The 26,646-nt window shown below is 43.0% G+C and overlaps 1 protein-coding gene across 4 annotated transcripts; it reads right to left on the bottom strand.

Moving 5' to 3' along the window:
- Window positions 1-1,144: 1,144 nt before the first annotated feature.
- On the bottom strand, window positions 1,145-26,305 carry ZNF550 (zinc finger protein 550). Of its 4 annotated transcripts, none has more exons than XR_012912499.1 (7): window positions 26,067-26,305; window positions 23,463-23,589; window positions 20,049-20,144; window positions 14,450-15,992; window positions 13,814-13,843; window positions 9,667-9,853; window positions 1,145-3,655 (listed from the first exon to the last, which is right to left on the bottom strand). XR_012912499.1 is itself a non-coding variant. In XM_075993301.1 (4 exons), the coding sequence occupies exons 1-4, from the start codon at window positions 26,091-26,093 to the stop codon at window positions 14,977-14,979; spliced, it is 1,266 nt and encodes a 421-aa protein (XP_075849416.1). In that variant the 5' UTR covers window positions 26,094-26,305; the 3' UTR covers window positions 14,344-14,976. The 4 variants fall into 4 exon arrangements, 1 of the variants encoding a protein (XP_075849416.1); XR_001150691.3 differs by lacking the exon at window positions 1,145-3,655 and adding an exon at window positions 4,591-5,097; XR_012912498.1 differs by lacking the exon at window positions 1,145-3,655 and having other exon boundaries at window positions 4,591-9,853.
- Window positions 26,306-26,646: the final 341 nt, after the last annotated feature.

Genomic DNA, 26,646 nt, shown 5'->3' on the forward strand with positions numbered 1-26,646 from the left:
TAATTTAAAAGATCTTTCTTAACTGGGTTGCTTTTGTACCTTTATCAATTATTTATGTATATGTTTCTTTCTGTACTTTCTATTCTATTTATGTATTTGTATTTATCCTAATACTTTCATGTGTTGACAAATGTGTTTCTATAATAAGTGTTGAAATCAAGGTCGTGTACTACTTGGCCTTCTATTAATATTTCATAGATATTTTGGCCATCTTTGGGCTTTTACATTTCCATATCAATTATAGATCCAGTTGTCAATTTCTATGATAAGAAAAAAACTACTGGGATTTTGATTGGGATGGCATTTAATCTATAGAGCAATTTTAGAAGGACATATTGAGTGTTCTATTATCTTATTTAGATCTTATTTAATTTTTGTCTGCAGTGTTGTAGTTTTCCATGGATACATCTTACAAGTCTTATAAATCTCCAAGTACTTTCTATATCTGATGCTATGGTAAACCTTAATTGTATTAGCTACATTTTCTTATTTTCTATATTCTTGATGCTCTAGCATTATGGACTTCAATCCTGAAAAGACTGTCCCTCCCAGAGATATTTAATTCCTAGAAATAACACACTACTACTCTATGAGCATGGCTTTTATATACAAACCAATCAGTCCATAGCCTACACCCTAATCATTTCTATCAGACTCACATACCAAGCCAAAATTTTCCCTGCTTTAAATCACCCCAGGGCTGAGGTACTGAACATCTGTGGATCACCCATGTAGCTCAGAGGTGCCTGGAATTATTCAAACTATCAAATCTTAAGCATACTCAGTGCACCTACCTTTCCTTGCCCATTCCTTCCTGCAAAATGACTCTGTGTCATCTCTCCTCTCCCCTTCTGCCTTCTAACCAACCCTAATCCTTCCCCACATGATCCCTTTTGGTATGCCATGCCTCCTGTTTCTTTAATTCAGGAAGTATAAGCTTCCTTCATGACAGTCATTTCTGTGTCTGTGTTGGCTTACCATACTTGATTAACACATTAATTGCCATGTGAATTGTATTTAACTCACACTAGTTTTGAGTCCAGGTCCCTGTGAAGCATATGTACCTCACACATCTCTTTACCTTGAGCTCCATGAACTCTGAAAAACTCTGTTTTTCAAGTTGCATATAACTCACACAGAAAACAATGAAAAATAACAAATTTTTTATTATAAAGGATCATTGTGTTTTTGAAGTTTTTATTCTATTTTTGTAATAAAACACCATGGCCTCAGGGAAAGTTTTTTTTTTTTTCTAGTGTGGCAGTCAATGTGTTAAATCCCAGGTATCTGTCAGTACAGTATTATTAATTTTCCAATTCATTACTATTACAGAAAGTGGCTTATTTTAATCTGTGTTCTTTAAACTTTAAAAACTTAGTAGTTTTATTCTTGGTTTTTATAGACAAAGGATTTTCTCCATAAAATAGATTTACCTCATTCTTACCAATATGAGTATGTTTTCTTTCTTTCTTTCTTTTTTTTAACAGAACAGTAATAACTTTATTTCATTCAGGAAGTATTTTAAATATAGATTAAACTCTTTAATAAAAAGAAATAAAATAATTCAATGGATTAAGAACAAACAAGATCCTGCAATATGCTGTCTATAACAAAGTCACTTTAGCTCTAAAGATTAAAACAGGATGAAAGTAACAAGATGAAAATCATATATCCCATGCAAACAATAACTACATTTAGGTAGGGGATACACTTTCAATAAAAACCTGTCACAGAAATTGATGTTATATGGTAACATGGGTCCATTTACCAGAAATCTATTACAGTTGTAAATATAAATAAATAAATATATGTATACGTGTATAAGCATATACAACTATAACATCAGGACTCCTAAATATATCAAGATAATTATCAACAGGAACAAAAACAAGAAATATATAGCAACATAATAATTGTAGAATGTAACACTCCACTTCATTAATAAATAAAAAAATCAGATACAAGATAGATAAGAAAACAGAAAACTTTAACAATATTATACACTAGGTTGAACAAACATATACAGAACTTTTCAGTCATAAGCAGCAGAGACATAATATTCTCAATTACACATGGTACATCTATTAAGACACATAACAAGTCTTATCAAATTTAAGACTAAAATCATACAATGGATCTTTTCTACCCAAATTGGAGTGAAACTAGAAGACAAAAGCAGAAGGAAAATTAGGAATGAAAAAGTATGTGAAAATTAAATACACTTTTGAAAATATTCTTGCACAAGGGTTAGGTGATTTAATATTGTTAAGATGTGACAACTACCCACAGTGTTGTACAATTTCAGTGTAATCTCTATCAAAATCCTAAGGGTGAAGTGAGCGAGCCGTCCCAGGGTCAGATTGGCTGAGACCCCAAGTCAGCAGAACAGGAGCCCATTGCTTGTTCCCACAATTAGCAGGATGTGGCTTGGTGACCGGCTGAAGAAACTGTTTCTCCAGGCAAATGGCCAAGACCTGTGGCCTCGAGTGTGAGCCAAGGTTGCCTGGTAACCAGCACGCGGTGCTAGGCCCTGCAAGATGGTCAAGGACTCAAAGTCTCCCACTCGAGCCGAGATTGTTTGTTATCCGAAAGTGGTGCAAAACATCAAAGAGACCTCTTGTAGATGGCCATGCTTTTTGCTTTGACTGGAGAAGCAGGTGTTGGCCGTGGGAAGTCACGTACCAAAAAGTAGCTGGCATGAGAAAATAGCTACAGGACACTTGCCCAATTAAACTGTATAAAATAAATTGGCTTGCACAGTTTTGGCTGCTACAGTCTGAAACCGTCTCTTGTCTCTGTGTCCTTTTTTCTTCTGGGACTGCAGCCAATTCTGTCTGCGTTTTATGTATATGTTCTGTGTATGTCATCTCCCGTTCTGTAATCAGGCCGCAACATAAAGGGGCCTTTTTTAAGAAATATACAAAAAAATTTAGGCCGGGCGCAGTGGCTCACACCTGTAATCCTAGCATTCTGGGAGGCTGAGGCAGGCAGATCGTTTTGAGCTCAGGAGTTTGAGACCAGCATGAGCAAGAGCGAGACCCCTGTCTCTACTAAAAATAAAAAAATATTAGCTGGACAACTGAAAATAAAAACAAAAATTAGATGGGTGTAGTGGCGAGTGCCTATAGTCCCAGCTACTCGGGAGGCTGAGGCAGGAGGATCGCTTGAGCCCAGGAGTTTGAGGTTGCTGTGAGCTAGGCTGCAGCCTCAGCACTCTAGCCCGGGCAAGAGAGCGAGACTCTGTCTCAAAAAAAGAAAACAGAAAAAAAAAATGTGTTTAAAAATTATGACTGGCCTTTCTCCCTGTAATCCTAACACTCTAAGAGGCTGAGGTGGGAGGATGCCTTGAAGTCAGGAGTTCAAGACCAGCTTCGGCAAGAGCAAGACCCCATCTCTGGGCTTGGCTACTTTCTCATGTGTCTCTTCACATTCCAGGGCTCTTTCTTCTACTCCACACAGATGATCAGGTCTGGGTTAGCGACAGCAAGACCTGCACATTGTCTCTCGGTCTTTAATGAGCATGTAAATCACTTGGGATTCTGGACCCCACTCTGTGTAGTGTGATTGTGTAGGTTTGGAAGTGGTTCATAATTGGCTTCTTCAGACCTCCTCCTTGTTCTTCACCCAAGTACCAGGAAACTGGAACAACTCCCATCTGGGTACCAACGAGAGAGATTCTGTGAGGAGTTTTAGCATTCCTCGGTTTCATTTTTAACAGGAGAAAGGAGGGATAGAGAACCCCACAGTTCACAGCTCCTCCCCGCAGGAACCCCGCACACCTAGTGGGGATTCTCCCCTGGGGACGCTCTCGTCCTCCCGCACAATCTGGGGCGACGTGGCTGCCGGACGAGGCTGCGCGCGGGCTTCGCCACGCGGCCGGGAAAGGAGTGCCACTGCGTCCTCCGCCTCCCGCGCCGCCGGGCGACGCGAGGCCGAGCTGCCCGGCACGCACCTCCGGCAGCTGGGACGCCCGGCCCGCACGACCCTGTTCCTCGGCTTCCGCAGTGTCGCAGCGTCCTCCCTACGGGCCTGCCAGCACCCGCAGGGTGACAGAGGCCGTGGCGGTCACCGCGCCTCCCGGACTGAGGAGAAAGAACTGCGCGGACAGCGAGTTCCGCCGCGGGGGCGGACACGGCCGCCAGATCGCGCAAGGCGGCACCCTCCGTTTTCTTTCTTTTTATTGCCTCATTGTAGTGGCTAAAACCTTCAGTTCAACATTGAATAGAAGTCTAGCATCTCTTCAAAACATTCAGTCTAATATTGAATAAAAGTTTTACTCAATTTTGGCTTTAATTTCCCTTAGTTTTCTAATTTCTTAAGGCAGAATCTGACATTAATTTTAGACTATTCTTTTCTAGTATAGGTATTTATAAGTTTTTCTCTATTATTTTAGCAGCATCTCACAAATCTTGGTATATCATGTATTCATTTTCTGTAAGGTAGAGCTAATTTACAACTGCACTGGAAAAGCTCCATTTTTATTGTAAAAACTGGATGTCTGGCTTTGACACTTTTGGTGATTGATATATGGACACTAGAATTTATGTGCTGTTTAAAGTTTAAAAATTTCAAGGTAACAAAATTTCAAGGTAATTTCCAGAGCCAGTTTGTTTATTGGTGATTTCAAAATTACCTACATAGTTAGGCAACCTAGCTTAATTGTGATACCAGGAGGCCATGACGTTTTTGCCTTAAACGTCTTGATTTCTTGGAGCTGACAATGAACACATCCATGTGCAGATAATGAGCCAGTAGAGTTGTCCCTGCAGCCCTCAGATCTCATGCTGACCAGAACTCCCTTTATCTCACTGTGCCTTATCTTTGCCTATAAAAGCCTCACATGATTATATTCTGTGAAGCCTTGTGAGTTTTTTCTGAACTTGTGATAACTTTGCAGTTAGTGATGAGGATGGGTAACTGATGCAGCTGTCAACTCTAAAGTGATTTTGAGGAGAAAGATGAGTAAAAACTCTTGGTGGCATTGGTGAGAAAACGTTGTTATAGTCTTGACCTTTAGGTTGTCCCTAGCTTGCAGTTGTACAAGTGCTGCATTTGTTGATAGAAGAGCAAATAGACATCAAGTTAGTACAGGTGGTGCTGTGGAAGAGAAAAGAAATGGATAATAAAAGAAATTCAGAATGAGGGGAAGTTGGTTAGAAATAGAGACCGTTGGCTGTTTTCAACAATGTCAGTAACAACGAAGGTTTCTAAGCTGGAGGAGGGTCCTGACACTGCAGGATTCCACTGGCTTCTGATCCCAGGGTGCTGTAGCTGGCACAATTCTGAGGTCCCAGCCACAAAGTGTTGCATGAACTCATGAATCTTCTCCATTGCTGCTGCCTCCCCATTGACCCTGCTGGGCCACGGAGGGAACAAGGAGGCTGGAAGTTCTCACACGCCCCATGGACAGGTGCCATGCATTCCCACCATCACCAGGGGACACAGGCAGAGCAAGCACCCACCGATTCAGTTCTTACTGCTGCCACCTTGGTCTAGTCCAGCCAAAACAGCTAGGGAACCTGGAGGAAACAAACAGCCATGGTCCCCAGCAACTGCTGCCACTGCTCCTGCGTAGTACCACCCCTGATGGATCTGAACAGGGCAAGTGCCCACACTGCCACCACTGTCATCAGGCCTGGGTAGAGCAAAGGCCCACACAACTATGTGCCATCCAGTTGCTGCATGCTGCTGCGACCATCAGACCTGGGTGGTGCAAATACCCACAGCCCTGGCATCTGCTGCTGCCACATAAGTAGCTCTGCTCAGCTACCACTGCTGCTTCCACCAGAGGACCTGGGCAGAGCAAACCCCCATGGCCACCCACCTCCATAGAGAGGTACCAGCCCTGTCTCCATCCAAGCCTTCAGCAGTAGCCTAGGGACCAGCATACCCCTCCATATGAATTTCGCCCCGCATGTGCTTGGACTGTGACAACTACAGGGGAAAGGAGAGATGGAGGAGTGCAGCCATGTGCTCAGAGTGCATCTGTTTCTTTCTTGCCTGGTCAATCTTCTGGAGCAGTACTCAAGGATGCCATCCAGGGACCCTCCTGTATCTTCACCAAACAATAGAAGTCCCTGCAGAGAAGAACTGTGAAGCTATCTGTTTCAAGCTGAGAGGAGAGGTTCCAGGTAAGAAGGAACAAATATAACAACTTGGCAACATGAAAAATCAGGCAGTTTTGACAACCCCAAAGGATCACAATAGCTCTCCAGCAATGGACTCCAGCCAGAAGGAAATTGTTGAAATATTAGGGAATTCAGAATGTGGATGGCAATGGGATTGGTGGGAAAGTTGAAAACCAAGACAAAGAAATGAAAAAAATAATTCAAGACATCATGAAAAATTCACTAGATAGATAATATAAGAAGAAAATATAACAGAATTTCTGGAAATGAAAAAAATCATTTAGGGAATTTAAAAATACACTGGAACGTTTCCACAACAGACTAGACCAAGAAGAAGAAAGAATTTCAAAGCTTGAAGATAAGGCTTTCTAATTAACCCAGTCAAAAATGAAGAAAAAAAGAATCAAAACAAATGAACAATTTCTCCAAGAAATATGGGATTATACAAAATTAACAAATATAAGAATTATAGGTATCCTTTAGAACAAGCAAAACACACGGAAAACCTATTTGAGGGAATAATTGGGGAAAACTTCCCTGGTATAGCTAGAGATTTAGACATCCAGATACAAGAAGGTTATCATATACCTGGAAGATTCATGGCAAATAGGACATCACCAAGGCACATAGTCATCAGTCTGGCCAAAGTCAAATTGAAGGAGAAAATCTTACAAGCTGTGAGATGAAAGCATCAACTGCCAAAGAAAACCCATCAGACTACTAGCAGATTTCTCAGCAGAAATCTTACAAGCCAGAAAGGATTGGGGTCCCCATTTTTAATCTTCCTAAATGAAATAACTGCCAGCCAAGAATTGTGTGTCTTGCAAAACTCGTTTCATAAATGAAGGAGAAATAGATTCTTTTCCAGACAAGCAAACACTAAGAGAATTTGTCAACACTAGACCTGCCTTACAAGAAATGCTTAAAAGTGCTCCATATATGGAACAGAACATTTGGTACCCACCAATGTAAAAACACCCAAAAGTTAAAACACAGCTCTTATAAAACAGTAACACAAGAGAGAAAACAAAGCAACTAGGTAACAATCAACATGATGACCAGAAGAGTATTTCACATATCAATATTAACACTGAATATGAATGTTCAAAATGCCCCACTTAAATGATATAGATTGGCAGAATGGATAGGGGAAAAGAACCCACCACCCAAATATATACTGTCTGCAAGTAACCCATTTAACTTACAAAGATTCTCATAGATTCAAAGTAAAGGGATGGAAAAATATATTCCACGCAAATAGCAGGAGTAGGTATCCTTGTATCAGGTAAAATACACTTTAAATCAAAAATGGTACCAAAAGACAGATGGTCATTATATGATGACAAAGAGGTCAATTTAACAAGAAGATAGAACAATCCTGCATATAATAATATATGCACCTAACTCAGGAACTCCCAGATTCACAAAAAAATTCTGCTAGATAAGGAAAGAAATAAAGAGCAACATCACAATAGCTGGGGACTTAAACACTCCACTGATAGAACTAGATAGATTATTGAGGCAGAAAATCAGCAAACACTGAACTTAAATGGAACTCTAAAAGAAATAGACCCATCAAACAACCCTATCAAAAAATGGGCAAAAGTCTCCAAACAATAAATGCTGGTGTGGATGTGGAGAGAGAGGAACACTCCTACACTGCTGGTGGGACTGCAAACTAGTTCAACCTCTGTGGAAAGCAATATAGAGATACCTCAAAGCGATACAAGTAGATCTACCATTTGATCCAGCAATCCCACTACTGGGCATCTACCCAAAAGATAAAAAGTCACTTCATGAAGAAGACACCTGCACTCGAATGTTTATAGCACAATTCACAATTGCAAAGCTGTGGAAACAACCCAAGTGCCCATCAATTCATGAGTGGATTAATAAAATGTGGTATATGTATACCATGGAGTACTATTCAGCTTTAAGAAACAATGGTGATATAGCACCTCTTGTATATTCCTGGATAGAGCTGGAACCATTCTACTAAGTGAAGTATCTCAAGAATGGAAAAATAAGCACCACATGTACTCACCAGCAAATTGGTATTAACGGATCAACACCTCAGTAGACATATAGGAATAACATTTATCAGGTGTAGGGCAGGTGGGAGGGGGAGGAGGGAATGGGTATATACAAACACAGTGAGATGTGCAACATTTGGAGGATGGTCACGCTTGAGGCTCTTACTCGAGGTGGGAGGGGGCATGGGCAATATATGTAACCTTAACACTTGTAACCCCATAATATGCTAAAATAAAAAATAAATTAAAAAAATAATAAATAAAAGCAATAGACCTAACAGACATTTACAGAACATTCTACCCCAAAACTACAGGAAATATATTCTTATCAGCACATGGAACATTTTGCAAGGTAGATCATATGTTCTTCTGTAACCACATTCAGTTTAATGAAAGTGTCCTTTTTCAATTGAAAAAAAAAAACTCTCCAGAGTCCTGATTGAAGAGCAGATTCACCCCCTCCCCCCTTCTTGGAGCAGGAGGCCCTTAATTTAGTTCCTCTCTGTGTCTCCCCAGAACCACTATGATCAGAAGAAACTGAGTCATTATTGCCTGCAAATTGCTATGACTCTTCAAAGGGCTGGGTCAGTCAACAAGCACAGCACTGTGATATTTCTGGTTTAAAGAAACCATTAATTCCCATATTGTGGCTATTTACATGTCTTTATTAAATTCACTTTATAATTTCTCTTTCAAAAGACTCTCAATTCTTCCTTTGTCACTAAAAAAAAAAAAAAAAAAAAAAAAAAAAAAAAATTCTTCCTTTGTCCCTTCTCTTATTTTCCTCATTCCAAAATCTTTTATTATATTAGTGATTTCAGAAATTCTCCTAATCTTAGTGTTACTAAAATTTCATTTTGCTAAGAATATTTTGAAATAATCCATGCATGTATAAAGTGAAAATCTAATATTGGATATTCAATTCATTTCTGAAAGAAAAAAATATACTTCATAAGGAAGTTGACTCTTAAAATGCTGTAACCCACTGTCCATCCCAGGTCTCATCTAATATAGACTGGTTTTCTGTGTTGATAAAGTTGTGTTAATGTAAATTTGCTACATTTAAACATTGGGCGGGATGTTTGATTTCTATTGTTGCTATAAAAAATTACCAGAATTTGAATAGCTTAACAACACAAATGTATTATAGTTCAGTAGGTCAGGTCTCCCTGGCCTAAAATAGAGGTATGAGTAGGACTGCATTAATTTCTGGTATGCAGGACCAGATTTAAAAAAGAATTTGCAGTATGTGGACCCATGTCTGTGTGTGGCTAAAGCCCACCCTTACTCTACTGTTCCACACTGCAGCCCTGGAATCTGGCCTTTAGGAGAGTAAGCCATGGTCATTTCATCTTCACTCCTTAAATGTTGCCCTTAATAGATCACTTTACAGAAATCTTAGATGTAACATTACACCCAGCAACAAATAATCACATATATATACCTTTAAAATGGAACCCAGGACACCTCTTACTAGAATATACATAAAAGGAAAGGATACATACCAGACCTGCTACAACTGTGGATTGTATGTGGAGTGATGAATGAGATGAATGGGAATAAGTACATCAAAATTTAAGTCCTTGCAGAGACCAGGACAGAGGGATGCTCTCTTTGTCCAGAGCCTTCAAGTCCAGTTTCATCATATAATGGCTCACTGCATCAAAGCTCACCTGAGTGGTTCTGAAAGAACTTCAAAAGATGATAAACATAAAATCACCATTTCAAAAGATAACCTATCAATTCAATTCACTCTCCATCAAATTGGCACTGACTGATCAACACTATGGTGCTCACATGGTAGTAATATTCTCTAGGGTTTAGGGGGTTGAGGGGGCTAAAATCACAACTAATGGATGCAGTGAGCATTGTAGAGGGGAAGGACACGCTTATAATCTTCACCTGGGTGAGGCAAAGTCATAAAATGTAACCAAAATGTTTATACTCTCACAATATCCTGAAATAAAAATTAAAATAAATAAAGACAACCTATCACCTATTAGAATGTATACCTATCACAGAAAAGGTATAGAGAATATTTTACTTCCACGTTGGAAGGCTTCTGATACTATCTAATGGAAGGCTATATTCTTCCTTCTTTTGACATATCCTGCTACTTGGAAGTAGCAGGGTTGCTTTCCAAGAAATAAATCTAAAAGCCTTCTTTACTATGAGTTATACATAAGCATCAAAAACATTTTGTGACCATGTAGAATTTTTTAATTGAGGTGAAATTCACATAATGTAAAATTAGCCATTTTAAAATGTACAGTGTAGTTAACATTAAGTTCATAATGCTGTGCAACCATCACCTCTATCTAGTTATAAATATTTTCACACTCCCCAAGACCACACTCCTATTAAGCAGACACTGCCCATGTACCTCACCTTTCAATATTTAGATTTCTGTGTACTCTGCTCACCTTACATGGGATTTTATTTTAAAAGTTCTTCCCTATTTGTTTCTGCCAAACCAAATAAAATGAAATACTCACCTGAGACTGACGAGCAAGTTCATCTTCACTCTGAGGGCAAGAGGCAACTAAAATCCTCCATGTCCCCATAGAACCCCTTTAATTAGGCAAAAATCGGGTACCTGCTTTAGTTTCCTGGGGTTGCCCAGGAAAAGACCACAAACTGCATGGCTTGAACATGGTGTTCTCCCATTGTCTTCCATCTGTGTCTGTCTCTGTGACCAAATTTCTATTTTTTTTTTTTTTTTTTTTTTGAGACAGAGTCTCACTTTGTTGCCCAGGCTACAGTGAGTGCTGTGGCGTCAGCCTAGCTCACAGCAACCTCAAACTCCTGGGCTCAAGCAATCCTCCTGCCTCAGCCTCCCGAGTGGCTGGGACTACAGGCATGCGCCACCATCCCCGACTAATCTTTTCTATATATATTAGTTGGCCAATTAATTTCTTTCTACTTATAGTAGAGACGGGGTCTCGTTCTTGCTTAGGCTGGTTTCAAACTCCTGACCTCGAGCAATCCGCCCACCTCGGCCTCCCAGAGTGCTACAATTACAGGCATGAGCCACCGCGCTTGGCTTTTTTATAAGGACACTAGTCACATTGGATTAGGGCCCAACCTAATGGCTTCATTAACTTGAATACCTCTATAAAGACCCTATGTCCGCCGGGCGCGGTGGCTCACGCCTGTAATCCTAGCACTCTGGGAGGCCAAGGCGGGCGGATTGCTCGAGGTCAGGAGTTCAAAACCACCCTGAGCAAGAGCGAGACCCGTCTCTACTATAAATAGAAACAAATTAATTGGCCAACTAATATATATAGAAAAAATTAGCCGGGCATGGTGGCGCATGCCTGTAGTCCCAGCTACTCGGGAGGCTGAGGCAGGAGGATCGCCTGAGCCCAGGAGATTGAGGTTGCTGTGAGCGAGGCTGACGCCACGGCACTCACTGTAGCCTGGGCAACAAAGCGAGACTCTGTCTCAAAAAAAAAAAAAAAAAAAAAAAACCCTATCTCCAAATAGGATCACATTCTTTTTTTTTTTTTTTTTTTTTTTTTTTTTTTTTTTTTTTGAGACAGAGTCTCACTTTGTTGCCCAGGCTAGAGTGAGTGCCGTGGCATCAGCCTGGCTCACAGCAACCTCAATCTCCTGGGCTCAGCGATCCTGCTGCCTCAGCCTCCCGAGTAGCTGGGACTACAGGCATGCACCACCATGCCCGGCTAATTTTTTGTATATATATTTTTAGTTGGTCAATTAATTTCTTTCTATTTTTGGTAGAGATGGGGTCTCGCTCAGGCTGGTTTCGAACTCCTGACCTTGAGCGATCCACCCGACTCGGGCTCCCAAAGTGCTAGGATTACAGGCGTGAGCCACCGCGCCCGGCCTAGGATCACATTCTTAAGTACTATGGGTTAGGGCTCCAACATCTTCCTGGGGGACACAATTCAATACTTAACATTACCATATGAACTTCTGCAGTTCTTCAAAGGCCAGAATGATCAATAACCACAGCAATTTCAAGACTAACAGGCTCCCAATGTAGGATGGCTTGTTCAAAGAAACTTTATTAATTCTCCATATTCTTCTGATCTATTTCTATTATTCACATTCATTTCAGAATTTCTCTTCCAAATCTTTTCTGGTTCTTCTTACTTCTGTTAGTTTTCTTCATTGTTCTAGTTCTACTACATGTTCTTATTCCATCAGTGATTTCTTAATCTTCTCTTTTCAATCTTGAGTGGTCTTTTTAGAATTATAAAATTTATTGTGAACATTCTGAACGTCTCCACATGTGTATGAACTTAAAGTGAATGTTCACTCTGACACTCCCATTTCCCACCTCCACACTCCTATTCATTGAAGTGCATCGAATGTGAACAGTCATGCCTAGCTAGTCCCACTCCCACAACTCTCCTTCCACAGACTGAGCACCACAAGGATGTTGCTTTTTATCTCAATTGTTCACTAAATGTAACACACAACAACTGAAATAAGAGTGTGAAAAGTATTTTAGCTTAATAATAAACTGAATATTCTGGAAAGCACACAGAAGAACTAAGTTCCTAAAACCTTTACTGAATTAAAAAGGGTGATAAAAACAAGTTTAGGTTAATGTATTGTACGTGTTCTCGTGTTTTTCCTATACTCTATAGACAGTAAGCTCCCTGTCTCAGCCACCTATGTGTCCCACTCCCCATATTGCAACCACAACACAGCAAGTGGTCTTGGAAATGCTCGATGGGTGTCTCAGGAGACTCTCACTCATCACAGCTGCAAATTCAGTTGTTCCTTGCATTCAGTACATAAACGAAGACTGTATGGAATGGCTGGAAGTTGACAAAACCAACCCTAGGGTGTCTTTTATCTATGGAAAATACATCATTTCTGCTTTGGGAAAAACTGGGGCCCAGGTCCCCAGGCCTGGAAAGAAGAACCTTTTGATGAGAGCCAAGATGTTTCTAGAGGGATTTCTACAACTCTCTTGAACCCAGGGACTCAGGTACAAGCACAGCTACAGTATGTGTAGCCTTCCAGAGAAAGGATGGAAGGTGGAATCTTCAAGAGTCCACTCTCCTTCCCCCAAAACAGAAAACTCTGCACTCTGGCCTGGAAAAACAAAAACATAGTGTTTCTAACTCTTCAAGAATTCCACTCATTATATGTGCATAAAGCACAACAAAATGGTGCATGCCCACTATAAAAATGTGAAGTACATGTACGGTCTTTTAAAAGGCTCTAAGGCTCAAAGTGAGGAAATCATTATTTTATATTTTTCACACAATACATGTTTTAACCTAACATTATCTCATGTAGCTTGAAAACTAACTCAAAGAAAAATCCCACAGGAAAATGTGCACATTCAATGCCAGCAGCAAAGGAATGAGTCTATGGGTAGTTAACTGTGAAACCCACTTAAACCTGCATGAATACATCCTGGTTCCCCTGTTAAAACACTAGGCACTTTATTCTGTAGCAAAATGTCACACAAACATTTATTTATAAGATCAGTGAGATTCCTCTCTGTTTGATTTCCTGGGTTTATCATGAATTTACCTTAGCTGTGTTTTATTTTGCTTATTTTAGCTATAACCCAATCCCTAGAAAACTTGTTGGGGGACTTCAAAATGCCTCTATATACAGGATTAAAGAACCCAAGAAAGACTGGAAGAAGTAAAAATTGGGACTCACCTGAGAAGACCAAATAAGGTGATCACCACGCTGTCAGAAAACAAACAAATAGAATGGAATCAGAAAAAAGTGAGGGTGCTGGGCATTTAAAACCACATTAATATGGTTTTTTGTTTTGTTCTGTTTTGAATAAAAACCAAGCCTGAAACAGTTTTAAGTGGTACACATTTTAATGTGACCATTGATATGTGAATTCTTCTATCTTTAGAAATAGAAGATAATTGTCATGGGAGGATATTCTCTGCATTCTAATTTCTTATAAGTTCAATTATATGAAGGCTTGAGACATCTCAAGCCTTCATATTTCTCAGAAAGAATGACCCTCCCTCCTAATAGATTCCCTCCCAGAGATGTCTGGAACAAAGAAAATTTCCAAGAAATGTTAAGAGGAACTACCCTTGTTGTCCAACTCTCCTGACACAGGAGAGCAGCGAATGTATATAAAACACAGGGCTGAGAACCTTTACCTCTCAAATATCCCTACTAAAAATCAAAACTGATGAAAACTGTAACAGGCTTACAGGGAAGTCTGAAGTTTGTAAAGACATTTATTTTTCGCTTTTATAATCTATGTCTCTACCTCCTGCATATTTTAATAATGCTGAGATGGCTTTCCAGTGTAAACCAAGGAGATACCTGACACTGAAGGTTTCTATACATTCATAGAATAAATCACAAGGTGGGTCAAGTTCCAATATGGCTCTTTACATGACAAGTAATGACCTGGACACAGAAAGTTCTCTCAGAGTGATGACAATTAAGCAGTAACTCTTCATTATGCATTATCAGGTGGCACATGAGATTTTTTTTCTTTTTTCAGACTGTTCTCAGTAGTTATATTTGGAATGTCTTTCCCCAGCATGAGTTCTCTGGTGTTGATGCAAGTGCAATGCCTTCTGCATTTCTCTCTGCTGTGAATCCTTCTGCTACGGGTAAGGGCTGGGTGGTGGCTGAAGGCATCTTACACTCACTGCACTTACAAGGCTTCTCCCCCAATGTTGACTACTTGTGCATTTAATTAAGAAAGAACTGACAAAAAATAAAAAGCTTTCTAACATTCTTAGCACTCAGGTTATTTCCTCCAGTGTGGGTCCCATCATGAGGGATGAAAGAGCAGCAGCAGTAAAGGCATTTCTACATTCATTGCACCAATAGAGCTTCTCTCAAGTATGGACCCGCTGGTGCTGCAGGAGGTGTGACCTGCGTTTGAAGGCTTTGCCACACTCAATGCACTTGTAGGGCATCTCCCCAGTGTGGATGACAGAGTGTTGAATGAGGTATGTGCTCCGATGAAAGGCTTTCCCGCACTGAGTGCATTCATAGGGCTTCTCCCCAGTGTGAATCCGCTGGTGCTGCATGAGCTCTGAGCTGCATCTGAAGGCCTTTCCACACTCCACGCAATCATAGGGCTTCTCTCCAGTGTGGATGATGTAGTGTTGAATTAGGTGTGCCCTACTGCTGAAGGCTTTATCACATTCTTTGCATTCAAAGGGTTTTTCTCCCGTGTGGATCCTATTATGGCGAATAAAAGTAGAGCGATGGGTGAAGGCCTTTCGACACTGACTGCACTCATAGGGCTTCTCTCCAGTGTGGATCGGATGGTGCTGCATGAGATACGACCTGCGTTTGAAGGCCTTCCCACAATCAAGGCACTTGTATGGTTTCTCCCCGGTGTGTATGAGGTAGTGTCGAATGAGGGTTGAGCTCTGGCTAAAAGCTTTCCCACACGCATTGCATACATAGGGCCTCATTCCAGTGTGAACCCGCTGATGTCGTACAAGATACCACTTCCGGCTAAAACCTTTCCCACACTGTTTGCATTTGTAGGAGTTTGTCCCTCCATGAATTGAGGTGTCTTTCCCTGTTTGCTGTGAGTCACATTGAAGGAGAACATCTCCTGGAGATACCTGCTCCAGTAACACCCCGGAGTGTAGACTGCCTTCCATCCCCAAACCTTCACTTTCAAGGCTCATTTCCTCTCGATGGGTCTCCTTGTGGAGGTCTGCCCCTGGCTTCACCTGACCTTTCTGCATTTCCAAAAGCCCTTCCTGATCCCTGGATCTCCCCAGTCTGAAGTCCCTTGAAGATCCCAAACTCAGGCTTCCCTGGAGAAAGGCTCCCTGAAATAAGACCGGCAGACAAGTGGTTGGCTCTCTGGTCTGAAGTTGTGGTCTGTCACCTGAAGGAATCCAACACAAAAAGGAAGGGACTTTCAGTGATATAATACAGCAGAAACAAACGCTCCAGCGGTAAGAAAAGAATGCAAATAGTACCTCTGACACTTGCTGCATTTTTACATCTCTATAACCCAGGCTTCCAAATACTTTTCATGGTCCTTGTACCCCTGACATCATTGAAGGGGAAATCTGGAGTGCAGGCTGGACCAGGAGACAGAGGATCTGGAGTGGAGATGCCCCTCTTCACAGTCCAGAGTAGGGAAGGGAGGGCAGAGTTTTGATGACATTGACCTAAGAGCATTTGCTCCAAGAACTGATGCCTCTTGGTGCTGTGAGAGTATAGGGAAGTGGCATGTAACAAGATTGGGAAGAAAAAGAGATAATCAAAGGCCTCCTAGAGGGGGTGTCCCATGAGTTGGGTCCTAATGGAGAAGCCAGAGGAGTAGCTGCCAGATAAAGGAAGCGGGCATTGGGGTGAAGGTGAGTGAGTAAAAGTTGGCAGATCCACCCTTGGAGAGTACTTAAAAGTTTTAAGAAAAGGGCACCAGATGCCTAGTGAAGCCAACATGGAAGGTGTGATCAGAGTCAGAGGAAAGGAATGATGATTGCAGCACAAAAGTGATAGAGGGACACATGGGAACAAATGATACAAAAGGTCAAGCATGGTAAGATTTGACAAGTTTCTGCTATATGAGGAGGCACATTGCATGGCAGCCAAGGGTGAAGGCACTGGAGACAGGATGACTCAGTCCAAACCCTGCTGCTGTCAAATGGGCTGATACTGGAGGATGCTTTTCTCTACTCAGTCTCAAAATCTTTAATTAAGAGACTAGGAGACTCAGTTTCTTAGGCCATTATGAGGATTAAATGAGAAAATACACAATTTTTTTTTTTTTTTTTTTTGAGACAGAGTCTCACTCTTTCACCCTGGCTAGAGTACAGTGGTATCATAACAGCTCACTGCAACCTCCAGCTCCTGGGCTCAAGCGATCCTCTTGCCTCAGCTTCCTGAGTAGCTGGGACTACAGTTGCATGCCACCATGCTTGGCTAATTTTTCTATTTTTTGTAGAGAAGGGATCTTGCTCTTGCTCAAGCTGGTCTAAAACTCCTGAGCTCATGTGATCCTCCTACCTTGGCCTCCCAGAGTGCTAGGATTACAGGCATGAGTCACCGTGCCAAAGCACAAAAATGCAGTTCTTGATGAAGCATAAGTGTTCACTAAATTGTGGGCCACTGTCATTATTATTATTCTCATTGTTGCACTGGGCAATTACGATGATAGCAGTGACATCAGCAAGAACAAGTGAAGTGCTGTGGTCTGAGGGACATAACTACTGTGCCTCAAAAGTAAAGACATCACCACATGTTTAGAAGAACCTAAACATGTGCAACAGTACTCTCATGCCTGGCTTGTAAAGAAGGGAAATGGTACAGCTACTTTGGGAAAATATGTGACAATTTGACTTAAAGTTAAGTATAAACCTGTCTCATGATTCTGTTATTCCTCTCCTGGGTATATATCCAACAGAAATGAGTACTTGTATCTACTACATATGAGGAAAAAGAATAATCATGGCAGCATTCTTCAGAATCTCCAGAAAATATAAACAATGCAAATGTCAATCAATAGGAGAGTGGAGAAATACACTCTGATATTCTCACAAGATACTGTGATACACAGTAGACAGAAGCTCAGAGCCAAAGATGATTCTGGCAGACCAATCTTTGTTGGGGCCCAGCTAAGTGGATATTTCCAAGAAGTCGGTCCTAGAGCCTTTAAAATAACCATTCATTAAAGAATTATCTCACCATCCATTCACCATTATTTCAAGGGTAGCCCTTTACACCCTTCTTTCAAGAAAACTTTGTTGGAGCTGGCCCTTGTGAGAGGTGTTCAATGCGGGTCTTGTGTCAGTCCTTCCTTCTAGCTGTTTATGAACAGCTTGATGAACCAAGTTTGCAGACACAATGATGATAAAAAGAAGAAATATACAAAAAAACAAAATACTTTGGGAGTCCAATTATACAACATTCATGACTAGTCAAAACGAATCCCTAGTGAGAGAGTCTAAACAGTGGCTTATCATTGTAGGAGTATCTATTAACAAGGATAGGGGCAAAGGAGCCTCCAAGATGCTGGAAATATGCTAAACCTTGACGTAGGTGGAGAATATTTCAGTTTATACATATGTAGAAATATTTCAGTTTATACATATGTTTTCAGTTTATACATACATAGCTGAACCCTTAAGATTTGTGCACATCATTATTATATATATACACACGTATATGTCAGATTTTTAAAAATTATTTTAAACAAAAAATATGGAAGTCAAGTGAATACATCTCTTCAAAAAATGAGACAACTCAAAGGAGCTTGGCTTTATAAGTAAACACAACTTACAGGCTACTGTAGATAAAAAGCATTTTGGGTTTGTTGTCCCCAAATGTAAGCGACTTGAGCACATTTTTATGTTGAATATATAAAGGATGAAGATACAGACAAGGAAGAAAATAAATTAAAAAACAAGTTCCCTGAGAACACAGAAGGCATAGTATAGGCACCGGTGGAAAAACTGGCCATGGTTAGAGGTAAGATCTCCTCCACAGAGGATAAGAGAAGCCACAGGCATGACACAGGTGAAGATGAACCTTTAAGGGTTCAGAAGCAAGAAACACATAAGTACACAGCCTTTATCTTTAACATGAAATTAATTATATGCTGACATCAGTTGCTAAGGAAGTAGTGAACAAATCTGAGTGGCTACAGGAACCAGTGCAGGAAAGAGAACTGTCCAGAGGCAGAGAGTAGATGTGGGGAGACTCGCTAGGAGCCTCTGGCACTGTCTAGGCAAGATGAGAAGAGCTTGGACTGTTGGTGGTGCAGCCAATGAAAGTGGTGATGATGGGCTCAGGAGACCAGGATGATGTAAAATGAGCAGGACTAGGATGGATGGATGCTGGGTTTGATGAAGTTGGAGGAGCCCAGGGGCTGTCTGAGGTGTTTCTAACCTTCTAAACTGCTTGAATGGTAGGACATTCTCTAAACGAGGAGCTAGAGGTGCCTCTGAGGACCTTAAGTGGAGATGTGAGATCAAGGGCATGGGGACACATGTTTGGAACACAAAGGGTTGGAGGTGGGGCTGGCCAAGAGGCCTGAGGAATCACAAGAGGGGAGAACCCACAACTCAGCAGTGATGTCAATCCACTAGGCGATGGCTCTAATCAGCACAAATGTGGAGCAGAAAAAGCCAAATGTCACCTTGGTGTCTTTCAGGGAAGTGGAGCAGGAAAATATAGTATAAGGGGCTACTCTGACTGTCAGTTAAGATGGATGAATGGATGGAGAAGGCAGGAAAGAGTGGGATCCATAATATAGTGTGGATAGTAATATCAAGGGAGGAAAGGCTCCTTTTCTCCGAGTGTAATGTGTAATATTACACAGAAGTGAATGTGTAACATTACTTTTACTCATTACATTAATACTGTTACATTGATAATACTAAGAGCTGACTTCTATTGACACTATGGGCCAGGCACTGACCTAGGCAGCATTGTATGTTATCTCATTACATCCTCCGACAACTCAATGAGACAGAATCACCACTCTGACGTATTTGAGTATAGCATCCTGAGGTGATATAAACCAAATCCATTTGCTCTTCTCTTTGGGCACACAGCCAAACTATGTTTCTCAGTCCCGAGCACCCAGGTGTGGTCAAATGCCTACTTCTCACCAAGAATTTGTGGTCATGGAATATGTATGCAACTGGGTATGACTTGTCCCCTTCTTCTCACTTCCCTTCTGCCAGCTGGACTACGTCAGAGCAACCTTTATTTATTAAAGCTTCCCGTTCACACGCAAAAGCCGCTCTCTCTGAATAACCGTGAGATTCAGCACTCACCTGCTGATGCACACTGTACCCTGATGTGGGTCAGAAACAACTAGATGCCCAGAAGGTCACAACACAGAGTTTCATACAGAAATTCAGAGGCAATGGCCCCCTTGCTTTCCGAATGCTGCTATGACTCCACATGACCAGTGGATGGCTCCTACCTGCACAGGTGCTGTGGGAGAGGCCTCTTTTCACTGTCCACAGCTCCTGTCCATGCTCCAGCAGGTGGATCAGCTCTGGTTTGGGAACGCAATGCCCTGTTGATGACAAAAGAAATAGGACAGGGGTGATCTGATGAGAAGAATAAAATCTGTCTATGTTGCCTGAGACTTCATGACAGGGGACATGACATACATGGAGCTGCTCTCAAAGTAAGCAAAATTCTGATCTAAGAACTGAAAACCAAGAGCACTGCTATAGAGTGAATTGTGTTCCCCACAAAAGTCATACATTAACCTCCAATGTACTGTATCTGGAGAATGGGTCATTAGGAGGTAATTAAGATTAAATGAGGTCATATGGGTGGAGCCCTAATCTGATAGCACCATGGCCTATCAGAAGAGAGATCTCTGCTCTGTCTTGTCTCTCCACCATGTGAGGTCACAGCAAGAAGGCAGCCATCTGCAAGCCATGAAGAGAGTCCTCACCAGAAAATCAATTAGTTGGTACTTTGATCTTGGATTTCCCACCCTCCAGAACTGTAAGAAAATAAATTCCTGTTGTTTAAGCCACCCAGTCTTTTGTATTTTATTATGGCAGGCAATTAGATGAAGACAAGCACAAATCCCATTCTTGCTATAGAATGTAGTGCTACCAATACCCACTGCTCTTGACCTCCATCTATGGAGGCCAACACTGTTCAGGCACACACTGCTGTCACAGCCATGGGACATCACAAAGGTGAGCTTCTGCCTCCAGAAGGCATTTTCTAATTAATCTCAATCACTGGTTCTTAAATACCCTATGCTTCGGAACAACCTGAGCATTCCTGATTCCAACTCAAACCGAATGAAACAAAATATCTTAGCGTGAGGCCTGAGCATCAGTATTTTTGAAATGTCCCCCCTTCCCCCAGAAGACTCTGGTACACAAACAGGGTTGAAAACCACTGGTTGAAATAATGGCATCCCTGATCATCAGCAGTCTGAGGTAGGGAGGTGACCTAGGCTGGGCTCTCCTTGTGAAGAGAAAGCCTTTATTCTGAGAGGGAGGAGAGGGGTGAACACAGGACCTTCTGCCCCAGTCATGGCTGCACCAACCTGTATCCTTGTAAGGAGCGGCCTGAGACAAGACAAAAGCCTGACCAGGGAGGAGGAGCAGAGATTGTGACATCCTTAATAGCACTGGGCTGCTGCATCCAAGAAGCCTGAGCCAGCCACACCTCAGTTTCTCTTTAGGTGAGGTAGTGCATTTCCTTCCAGGTGAAGGAAGTTTGATCTGGTTTTCTACAGATTCTAAAATGCCAAATGCATTTTACTAGATATAAGGAGAACAAAACAGGAGGGTTTTGTATTGAAGACCAATGACTGAGGCATAAGGACCCACAGAAATATCAACTGGCAGATTCTGATCCACAGCCCAGATTCCTTCAGACATGTCTCAGTAATGTTCACCAATGTGTGCTACATCCTGGCTCTGACCTTCAGGACAGGCCTATGGAAAAGGTGAATCGGACATTCCTTTGGCTCCACCAGGAGTTGGGCTCCCCATCACTTTCACATGTTGGTTCTTCCCCCTGGAACACTGTTCCCCTCCTCTACCTCCATCCATCCAGCTAACTCCTACTCAGCTTTCAAGTCTCAGCTCCACTGTCACTTCCTGAGATGCCTTCTTTGAAGCACCCACAATAGATTATGATTCCCTGGTTATTTACGCCTAAATTCCCCTCATTTTTCTTTCTACAGTTCAATTGTCATCTACACACTGATGTCCACCTTTCCAAGTAAACTTAGAGTGACAGGTTTGCACAGCACACACCACGTACCATCCACTTGGTAATTTTTCTTTAACCTGATTCATTTTTCCTAAATATTTTGTTCTAAAAGAGAACCTTGTTTTGCTCTGGCAAATGAGAAAGTCAATTTCACTTCCTACAGATAGAAGACTACCATCAAAATGCAACAACAAAATCAAAAAATGCTATTAAGTCCCACCAAGCTCATGTAGTCTGCTTAGAGCTGTAAGTTAGAGGCTCTCCCCTTTGCTTAACAGAGAAATTAACCACTCTGGGGGGTGAGCAGGTGAAAGACTCAGCACTGATCCGAGTCTTTTTCATGACAAAAATCAACACATTGGATAGGGGAGGTAAAAGGAATGGTTTTCTCAGAGTGTTGACCCATGCCATTTGAAGACATTCCTGTACAACCTCTCAAAACATCTTCTGGGCAATGGAGAATTGGGGCCCAGCAACAGGAAACAAGTAATGATCATGCAGGCATCGGGGACCTTTTTACAGAGATTATATTGCTTGGGAAGATATCTGGGGGCACTGATGACAAATGTCTCCTGGGGGGCTGCCTCACTCCCTTCTCTCAGAATAGCCCATCACCCACAACCCCTACTAACAGAGCTGTGAGGACAGCTCGTCCCACCAGGCTGGGCCAAGCAGTTTCTTTCTTGTGGAATCTGGAATAAAGACTTCAGACTGAGGCCAGAGTATGCTGAGCACTGAAGTGAGGGCTTGTGTTTAGAAGGATTATGTTTAAAAAAAAAAAAAAAAAAAAAAAAAAAAGGCCGGGCGCGGTGGCTCACGCCTGTAATCCTAGCTCTTGGGAGGCCGAGGCGGGCGGATTGCTCAAGGTCAGAAGTTCGAAACCAGCCTGAGCAAGAGCGAGACCCCGTCTCTACTATAAATAGAAACAAATTAATTGGCCAACTGATATATATATAAAAAATTAGCCGGGCATGGTGGTGCATGCCTGTAGTCCCAGCTACTCGGGAGGCTGAGGCAGAAGGATCGCTCGAGCCCAGGAGTTTGAGGTTGCTGCAAGCTAGGCTGACGCCACGGCACTCACTCTAGCCTGGACAACAAAGCGAGACTCTGTCTCAAAAAAAAAAAAAAAAAAAGAAGGATTATGTTTAGCCGGGCGTGGTGGCTCATGCCTGTAATCCTAGCACTTTGGGAGGCCGAGGCGGGCGGATTGCTCAAGGTCAGGAGTTCGAAACCAGCCTGAGCGAGACCCCGTCTCTACCAAAAATAGAAATAAATTAACTGACCAACTAAAAATATATATACAAAAAATTAGCCAGGCATGGTGGTAGTCCCAGCTACTCAGGAGGCTGAGGCAGTAGGATCGCTGAGCCCAGGAGATTGAGGTTGCTGTGAGCCAGGCTGACGCCACGGCACTCACTCTAGCCTGGGCAACAAAAAAAAAAAAAAAAAAAAAAAAGGAAGGATTATGTTTCTACTGCAACAATCCCTGAAGTAGACACAGAGAAACCATGCAGAAAGAGATGGGACCAGAAAACTACAGGAGCTGTGAGGAGGAAAATAGGTGGCTCCTGCGACCTTTCTGCCCAGCCATGAATCAAGAGGGAGTTTAGACTGCCCCCAGGGGTGGGAGGTGAGCCATTACCTAAAGAAACCAGGAGCCCACAGGTCTCCAGCATCACCTCTTGGTACAGGGTCCTTTGGGCCAGGTCCAGCTGTCTCCACTCCTCTCGGGTGAAGGTCACAGCCACATCTTTCAAAGTCACCAACACCTAGAAAGTCAAACAGAAATAGTGGTATTGACATTGTGCTGTTGAATAAGATCAGAGCCTGTCACTCACTTGCTGGTCAAGGTGTAGAGAGACCCAGGCATGAATCACCAAGGCCTCCCAAGGACCAAGCTCTGTGTCCGGCTCAAGGCGGAGGCAGACACTGCCTTTTGATGTAATGCAATTGTGGCTGAGAGAAAAGCCTCCCATGAGGAAGCCGCTGGAGATGACACAGACAAAAGCAATCCCACGATAACTGTGGGAAGCAGACAGTATGTGCTCTGGGATATCAGATGAATGGAGGAAAATGACTATAAAAATAATTCTAATCATGATTAACAGCAGCAGCAGCTGAACCCCACTGGTCCTCACTGTGTTCCTGCCTGGGCTGAAGACTTCATATGCCATGGTGAAGGAAATAAAGGTCCCAGCTCTGGAGCCAGACCCTGGGGGTTGGAATGAGGCTTCTTGAATCTGACAGTTGCCAGCTGTGTAACCATGATGAGGATATCTCATTATTTCCCTAAGCCCCTATTTCCAAATCAAACAATAATTATTCCCATTTCACCAGGCAGTTCTGAGAACTGAACATGTTCACAAGGCAATCACTGTAATGTCTAGGACATGTGAATGCTTGAAATGTTTTGCAACTTTTATTAATCTTCCCAAAGGCCCAGAGGTCAATGCCATCATCATTTCCATGTCATGTCACAGTCAGCAACCTGGGGCTCAGGCAGCTTTAGAACTCCCCTAGCCTCACATTTAAGAAGTAGAGGCAGGATATGAACACTGAGTAAAAGACCTCACAAAGCTGCAAGAGGGTAGGCAGGTGGGGGCAAGGAGTACTTTAGCTAGAACTAGAATAGCCAGAAAAAGAGTATGCTACGAGGTGACATTGATGTACAGGAATGGTGTTAAGGGGCAGCCCTGCAGAGATCTAAGGTAGTGTTCTAGGCAAATGGAAATACAAAAGCAAAGGCTGAAACCTGGGAAAGAGCCTGGCAAGTTTAGGACTCCTTAGCTGGATGCAGTGAGCAATAGGAGAATAGAAGAGGAGGAAGCAAAGGTGGTCCAAAAGGCAGATCAGGCCGGGCGTGGTAGCTCACGCCTGTAATCCTAGCTCTCTGGGAGGCCGAGACGGGCGGATTGCTCAAGGTCAGGAGTTCGAAACCAGCCTGAGCAAGAGTGAGACCTCGTCTCTACTATAAATAGAAAGAAAATTAATTGGCCAACTAATATATATAGAAAAAATTAGCCGGGCATGGTGGCACATGCCTGTAGTCCCAGCTACTCGGGAGGCTGAGGCAGGAGGATCGCTTGAGCCCAGGAGTTTGAGGTTGCTGTGAGCTAGGCTGACGCCATGGCACTCACTCTAGCCTGGGCAACAAAGTGAGACTCTGTCTCAAAAAAAAAAAAAAAAAAAAAAAAAAAGATTGAGAAGACAAGAAAATAGAACAAGGAGACCAAAGAGATTACAGTCAACCTTAGATGGAGTGACAGAGCAGGCCTCTTTAAGGCAGGGACACTAGAAGGAGTCTGAGGGACACATGACGATGAGAAATTAACAAATAACACAAGTTCTGACAGTGATCAGGGCTATATTAAGAGTAATCACAATGACTGCTAAAGAGTAACCCTGGGCTTCATGTGTTTATATCCAAAGGGACACTCCATTTCTGCACACTCTCACCACAGAATATTTTAATATTCACCTTCATCTGTAACTGTCTTGGATAGGAGAATAGATTGACTACTGTCAGTTGTAACCCAGCTCCACTGTCCTAAACTGAAAAATAATTTCCCTGGCCTGCCCTGCCACCTTTTCTGCCCTAGCATAGCAACAATTGCAAACACTACTCCCACTTCTCTTGACAGAAGCCCTTAGCTTTGTAGAGACAGTAAGCCAGGGAAGCCAAAGTGTCAGACACCTGCTGGAGTGAACCTCTAAAATCAGCACATACCCAGGGAGCATCTCCATGGAAACATCCTGAACAATGCTCCCTGAACCGTGTTGGGCACCGAGAGGGCAAACGTCACCCATATGCCCTATGTACTTTCCTTAATCCAGAGGAAAAAAATGTCAACATCCCCACCTTCTGCACGAGAAAATGAAGGCCAAGGGCAGCAAGTGGACTTGCTGGAGATCACAGCCCCAGAAAGGAGGGAGCACTGCTGGCATCTGCAGTGAGGTCTGCGGAGTGCGGGTCGTTTCACTCACACGGCGGTGGTGGTGGTGTCCTGAAAGCCCCATTTCACCCTACATTCCGCACCCCGCTGGCTGCCAAAACTGGGAGCCCTCCCCATAGACCCCCGGCCTGGATTCCGGACCACGGACCGAGGGACCATCCTAGGCTCCGAAAGCCAACAGCGGGGACGTGGCAGCGCGAAGGGCCGCGTGGCAGTGCCAAGGGTCCCGCACCTCGCAGGCCCGCAACCCCGAGGGCGCGCCCGGGCGCGTGGCCTGGGGCCAGTCCGCTCACCCGCGCCGCGTCCATCGCCGCCGCCATCGGCCGTGAGGGGAACCGGGCCGCCTGAGGCGATCTCCGTGGGCTCAGAGGCCTTTCTGGGTCCTACAGAGGAGCGCACGGGGCACCCATCCTCTTCAGCAGGCGGACCCCGTCACCCCCACTCGCCGGCCGCGCGCTCGCAGCCGGCGCGGACGCACACTCCACGCCACAAACAAACGACCACCCAGGATCGCGGAAGCCCCGCCCCCGGCAACGCCTCTCGTGCCGTCATTGGTGCAGTGCGCCCCGCCGCCCCGCTGCCTTCTGGGTACTGTAGTTTTCGCCTGCATCCGGCCAGGGCAGAGATGCACCTCGTTCAACCTCAAGTGCGGAGCGGTCTGGGAAACTGCATCCCGAGTCTCCCGTGAAGGACGGGGCCTTGGGTATACTTAAAGGGGACGCACCCTTTCAAGCGTGCGTCCCCTTTTCATGGTCGTGTTTTCTGCAATTTATTTCAGGTGCTCTTAAGGGAGCTAGTGGACACACTGTTGTAAATGTTTAAAACTTCATATTACTCTGGTGCCTCAACATCCCCACAAACTGGCTGTGAGCA

The sequence above is a fragment of the Microcebus murinus genome, chromosome 16 (genome assembly GCF_040939455.1).
Source record: "Microcebus murinus isolate Inina chromosome 16, M.murinus_Inina_mat1.0, whole genome shotgun sequence".
NCBI lineage: Eukaryota > Metazoa > Chordata > Mammalia > Primates > Cheirogaleidae > Microcebus > Microcebus murinus.